The sequence below is a fragment of the Electrona antarctica genome (genome assembly GCF_951216825.1).
Source record: "Electrona antarctica genome assembly, chromosome: 11".
Taxonomy (NCBI): domain Eukaryota; kingdom Metazoa; phylum Chordata; class Actinopteri; order Myctophiformes; family Myctophidae; genus Electrona; species Electrona antarctica.
In genome coordinates this window covers 20,451,078-20,457,824 of record NC_136792.1, presented here as the reverse complement: position 1 = coordinate 20,457,824, position 6,747 = coordinate 20,451,078, and the positions used below count along the sequence as shown (strand labels likewise).

Here is a 6,747-nt window from a genome sequence, read left to right as displayed (position 1 = left end):
TGTGGATCCTATGCTTCATGTGAACTAATACAGCTAATACAACTTGATAATTTAAATAGCATATGGTCCCTAAGCTGGTAACAAAAACTATCAGTAGGCCTATACAAAATACTAGTAGAGAAATGAAATACATTGTACATGTCAGGTTAAATGTGACAATTCTGGTTTGCCATAATAAGCCATTGTTTGTTTCTGTCTCAGATAGGCCTTCTGGCCTGATATTTAGAGAACTCTCTGTGCACATTTAGCCAAAATGTGCATTTAAATGGTCTCACAGTCTCCTCTAGTGGTGGCCCTGGTGCCAACACCACTGTCAGTCCTCTGTTAAGTCTGTTTAATTAATTTAAAAGTGGTTGGTCAAGACGGTCAAGACCATGCAAAGCCAAGCAAAGCATATAACAAAAGTTCCAGAATGCTGCAATGATGAAAAGAGAGGTTATTATTGCAGTATTGTTATTATTATTTTTATTATTAGACCGGGCATCAGCCGGTCTAGGAATGATGCAAGTCGGGTAACGAAAAATGATGAAAGTTGATGAAAGTTGGAAATGCATGCCCTGCACGCAGAGTGGAGAAATCACCCGTCAAGGGCTTCTGGCAGAAATACAGGGAGGGGGTGAGGATACAAATATAATATCCTCATGCCGAACAACTGACCGTGTTCTGACTTTTGACCTCTGACTTTTAGATCACCCATTATTTGTTGATTATTAACAGATTGGAGAATTAGTACATTTCAAGCACAACTCAATACAAAACTGTTAACTGTGGACGACACCATAAAGCATTACACTTGTTTACAATAGGGTCCACCATGTTCAATTCATCATAATAGCTTGGCAATTTTTATTTTAATTTCTAACCGTTTAAATTATGTTTAAACTGTTTTTATTTTTGCATAGTAGGCTACTGTATATTTGTATGACATTAAATGTTCTGATGAATAATTGAAAATGGAGGACCCCAATGGAAAAGTGTAGGGCTTTGTTTTTATTTATTTATCCTAAGCAGACGTGTATTGAACTGTGACATTGAACTGTGACATTGAACTTATTCTAAAAACTGTTAATAACGTTTTCAATCAGTCAGTCAATCAATCAATCAATAAATCAATCATTTGTGCAGGAGGATTATGTCAGGACTCTCACCAACTCTTGACTACTTCCCCCATAGACTTATATGACTTCACCACTAGACCGGAGGCACCACCTTGTGGCGCTAATTGGCATTGTAGCCCTAAGAGCAAAAGTTGGAGGGTTGTGCAATTACAGTAAGGACTAAGGAACCATATAAAGGAAGTACGCGCGTCTCTTCTCTACCACTGTCAATAACCTATAATGTTACTACAGCATTTTTAAGTAATTGTCCAAACGTTTGAGAAGATTGTAAGTAAAAACGACGCAACAAGGTTGTACAGACAGTAGGCCTACAGTAGAAGAATGGCAGGTAAGACTAGATTTAATTACATTGCAAAGCCGACATGCAGCGCAAACATACAGTATGTTATCTATATGTTACATAAAATTAGGTCAAAATCATGCTGGAAACCTAATACGCCTGCACTTGTATGTGAATACTGACATTCTACCTGTTTATTGTTTTTTACACCCAACAAAGGCCAGATTTTAAACAAAATCGTTGGTTTACTCTCAACTTTTTTTAGTTTCACTTTCATGTATAACCTCGCCCTTGGGTCACCATTCTGCTGTTTGAATAATGATAATAAGAAGAAGGGTGGAAATAATTAGGCCACAATTTTGCCTCAACAAAATGTTTCCAGAATAGACACAGACAGACAATTTGCGTGATTTCTCAGCTCATTACTTTTTTTGGGAAAAGTAATGTACTGCTTTAAAATACTTTAGACTGCCCTATCACAAGGAGTCCATAGATAAGTTACCTTGGCTTTAGCTAATGCTTAATATCCCAAAATTCATGGGGTTATCCAAATTCAGTTGAGTGCCCCACCACTCTACCAAACGTCATGCTCCTTAAATGCCAATATTGCCTGGAAATATGCATAGTGAGTATATGCGTGTGGTTCTTCTCAACAACACACCCTTTCACTGTGAACCCAATGAGCTGTGGCGTTCCACAAGGAAGCATACTAGGGGCTTTACTGTTCCTAATATATGTATATATGTCAGTGTTTTTTCGTTGTCTTTTGTGTTCTCTCTTGATACTGTTATATGTTGTGCTGCACTAAACGGAATTTCGTTGTATGTCTCATACAGTGACAATAAAGATCTTATCTTATCGTATGACATCAGCTTGTGACTGCAACTTGTTCCTGTTCGCAGATGACTCAGCACTGCTAGTCTCGGACAGGAACAAACTGCAGGTTGAAAAGGCCCTCAGCTCTGAACTCGGTAGAATCTGCACCTGGCTCGCTGATAACAAACTATCTTTACACCTGGGAAAAACTGAATCCATTCTCTTTGGATCAAATGGTAATCTCAGCAAGGCAGATGGCTTCTTGGTGACAATATTATTACACAAAAAGATGAAATTACCTACCTAGGTTCCATCCTGGAGGCTAATCTTTCCGGTGATAAAATGGCCACCAACGTAATTAAAAAAGTCAACCAAAGAACAAGATTCCTTTACAGCTTGAAGACCCTAACAGGAGCCCTCGTACAAGGTTTCTTTGACTATGCATGCACCTCTTGGTACCACAGCACCTCAAAGGCCCTTAAAACAAGGCTCCAGACTTCCCAAAACAAACTGGTCAGGCTCCTACTTGGCCTCACCCCCCGAACCCACCTCACCCCTGCCCACTTTGACAGGCTGGAATGGCTTAGGGTCGATGACAAAGTACAGCATCTTGCATGGGTCTGGTCCACAAGATTCGATACACCACCAAGATACCCATGTACCTGTCTAAATACTTCCTTAATGTTAACGAAGTCCACACCCACAACACCAGAGGGAGCGCAACAAACCATGTGCAACCCAGATTCGGCACAAACAAGGGACTCAATTATGTACCAACTGTTCTCTTCGGTGCCCGCTTCGTTTTATTGCCCAGTTCACCTGACATGAATCCCTTCAAAATGTTTATTCAAAAAAAAAGTACATGTGTTTATTTATATCACAGATGAGTTACAGTAGTATAAAATGCCATTATTACGGTAGGGCTTTAAGCAACTAGTCGACTACTAGTAAATCCACTAGTTGACCTTGTTGGTACTAGTTGACTAGTTGATACGTTTTTTTTTGTAGGCCTCAAGATCAGCTAGAATTATAGCTAGATTATAGTCACCAATGTACACAGTTTTTAAATGTACAAATATCAGAATAATAACTAGGCAACTAGTCAACTAGTCAAAATCACTAGAAGTGAAAGCCCTATATTACGGTAATATTTTCTTTTTACACATATGGGTTTTATGCCTTGTTCACCTGTGGTGCTTTTATCTGTCTCTCTCTCCTAGATAAGCTTACCAAGATTCGGCGTGAATTTGTAGCGAAAGTATAATTTCCAATACTCAAGCAGCTCCTGGATGACCTCTTGGATGCTACGGTGTTGAACGATGCAGAGCACGAAGCAGTACTTGAGGAGCACAATACCAAAACTGACAAGGCACGTTTTCTCGTAGACATTATTAGGAAGAAAGGAAACAAGGCTTCTAACGCACTGATCACTCATCTTGAGGAGAGAGATTCTGCACTATACTTCGAACTGGGTCTGTCCTCAGAGCAACCAGCCCAGACAGGTCAGTTCACATCAAAGGGAGTCCAAGCTGCTCCAGTGTCTATCCCTTCTAATGCAGGTCAGTTCAGGTCTTTCAGTAGACAGCCACTGTCCCGATTGCATTTTACCAAGAGAACATGTATGCTTTTCACTTAAATGCAAGCATTGCATCTTTGTAATCAGGTCTCTAGACTACTATAATGTACACTACACAAGTAGCCACTGATTATATACTTTGGGTTTTCCAGCTGTGCCCCCATTGTCCCAGGAGGAGTCAAAGGCGTGTGACTGTGAAATGTCCCTCACACTCAGACCCTGTACTGATGCATTCGTGAAGGCTCAACTAAAGAACCCAAAGGTAAGTAATTGATAATACATCCATAATTAATAATACTAATACAATTTTAAAAGCTGTACCAGACATCTCATGTCTTCTGAAATAGATGAAATAAATGCATAATGCAAGAGATGCAAGCTATGCTTATACTTACTGGGTTGTACTCACAAAAGAGACCCTATGCAGGATCTTATCTCATTTCTAATTTCATAGTTGCATGTGCACTCTATATATGTTTGTGAAAGCATATTGTCACAATATTTATTATGGTTTCACAATTGTGGATCAAAGAGGGATACTTTTTGTATGTCACAAACTGTAGTTTAAACTCTTGTACTATCCTGTTCAGAATATTATGTTTTTGAAACACTTTGATGAATGATTCTAATGTTCTGCCTATAATAGGTTTCTTCACAGATGTACCGTATGCGTGAGAAGTCCAATAGGAATCGCCTAGCCTTATTAATCACTAATGTGGAGTTTGACTTACCTCGGCTGAAAAGGAATGGTGCTCAGAAAGATGAGGAGAACATGTGGACGTTGCTCAAAGCATTGGGATACGAAGTGGAACAACATAGAAATCTCAGCGCGCAGGTACTGTAGGCTTAACACGGGAAGGGATTTTCTCCAGTTACTTGGTGTAGTGAGTGACTAATTGAATGTGATGTAGTGAGTGATTGACTTAAAGGTATATTCAGTGATTTCACTTAATTCAAATATCACTTTTTTTGTTTTGTTGTGATAATCCTCCCTTAATCCTCCCTATAGAGTGTGCTGACCATATAAGAAGTTCCCTGTCCCCAGTTAACCCCTGGGGGTCAAAAAACCTTAGGTTTCGTTTTTGGCTAGGTGGCAAAGCCTTCATCCAATCAGGATAGAGAGGGGCCTTCCGCCAATCATGATCGAGCGGGGCCTTGGTGTGGCGCCCCCCCCCCCCCCCCCCCCCCCCCCCCCCCCACTGTAGTGCGTGCATGTGCACATCTTGTTACCGGGGCGGACCGGGGGTTTTTCCAAATCACCCAAATCACTGAATGCTCCTTTAAGTAATTTAGTGAGGGATTTAGCCTAGCCTACTTAATAGGGCTGTCTGACTTTTTTGTTACAGGCAATTGACTCAGCTATCAAGAAGTTTTCACAAGATCCACGTCTCTCCAACACAGACAGTGTTTTTGTCATCATCATGTCTCATGGGAAGTTAGGAGTCATCTTAGGCGTCGACTGGACAGAGAAAAATCAGGCAGAGTTCCCCATTGAAAATATCTACACCCACCTGAACACAGAGAACTGTCCGGCTCTGCGAGATAAACCCAAGGTTATCATCATCCAGGCCTGCAGAGGAGGTGATGCTCTGGTTGTCATAGGAATTCCCATACTTTTTCAGACATAGACAGACACAAGGGGACTTCAAAATGTTCTCCTAAATTGTCCTGGCCAATGATGTGTTTTTTTCAGAGGTGGAAGGGAAGACGATTGTACATGATGGTGTTGGTGCAGATGCTTACCACTACCAGTCACCCTTTAACCCTCCGAATGTCACAGAAGACATAGAGGTGCACAAAGAAAAGGACTTTATCTCCCTCCTTTCCTGCACCCCACGTGAGTGTATATTAACATATTTACTTGTTATAGGGGAGACAAAATCTTCTTTAGTGATTGATGATTAATATAACTTGATAGATAAGATCATAGATAAGATACTTAAATGATAATACATTTATGTGCATTATCTTATTATATCCTGCAGATACTCTTTCATATAGAAGTACAGAAGATGGATCCTTTCTTATCCAGTACATCGTTGAGATATTCAACACGTTTGCGCTGGAGGATCACATTGAGGAACTGTTCAGGAAGGCAAGTGTTTCAAATGACTACAGTTTTACCAATTTGCATTGTGATCCAAAAGCAATCTACCAGCAAGGATGATCGATAATTGATCATAAATGCATGTAACATCTGTGTTACCTACAATCAAAATATTGTACCTTTCATAATAATGTTTTAATCACACAGGTCATGAACCGCTTTGAGGAATTTGAAAAAAGAAAACAGATGCCCACCAAAGACAGATGCACGTTGACAAAACACCTCTACCTCCTACCAGGCTACTGAAACAACACTGACCACAAAAAAAATCACAATATATGATATTAGTTATTTTTAACACACAATCATTTTGTAGAGTTATTAGTGGTGATACAAGTATTTGACTATAGCCTATAGGCCTATTGGTGACTTTTACAAATCTGTATAGAACTCAAAAATATTCTGTACTATCCCGACATCCCTTGGTGAGCAGTATTTTAGATGCTTTATTGTGAAATTTACCTAAATCAACAACCTTTTTTTCTGATTTTTTAAAATGCTTCACTGTTGTATAGAAGACAAACGGCATAGAGAAAGTGAAAGAATACTGAACTACCGACGCAAGTGCCGAAATTTAGAAGCAAAGGCAGCTGAAGCAGCGCTAAAACTGAAACGCGCCGGTGAATCAATAATTTTCCGCGCTGCCCTCCACTGATTAAACTGTCCTGGGGCCGGGGTCACAGTCACCAAAGCGGGTCATAGTACCGGGCACCACAAAGGGTTCATCCGCCACTGCGAGTGGATGCGCACGGCCATTTTGCTTACAGTATATTTTCTGTGTAATTCATTGCCTAGCAACCCTCTGCTAATGTATAGCATAGGGTATGTATTGTGTACCATACGACCCGGG

At 40.2% G+C, this 6,747-nt stretch overlaps 1 protein-coding gene across 1 annotated transcript; it reads left to right on the top strand.

Annotated features, from left to right (window-relative positions):
• Nucleotides 1-535: 535 nt before the first annotated feature.
• On the top strand, nt 536-6,167 carry LOC306932034 (caspase a-like; the record flags this gene model as incomplete). Its single annotated transcript, XM_079513739.1, has 8 exons — nt 536-616; nt 3,494-3,773; nt 3,943-4,052; nt 4,437-4,625; nt 5,137-5,371; nt 5,484-5,627; nt 5,776-5,885; nt 6,045-6,167. 8 exons carry the CDS (start codon nt 536-538, stop codon nt 6,141-6,143), a joined length of 1,248 nt encoding a protein of 415 aa, XP_079369865.1. The 3' UTR covers nt 6,144-6,167.
• Between the last annotated feature and the right edge of the window lie 580 nt (nt 6,168-6,747).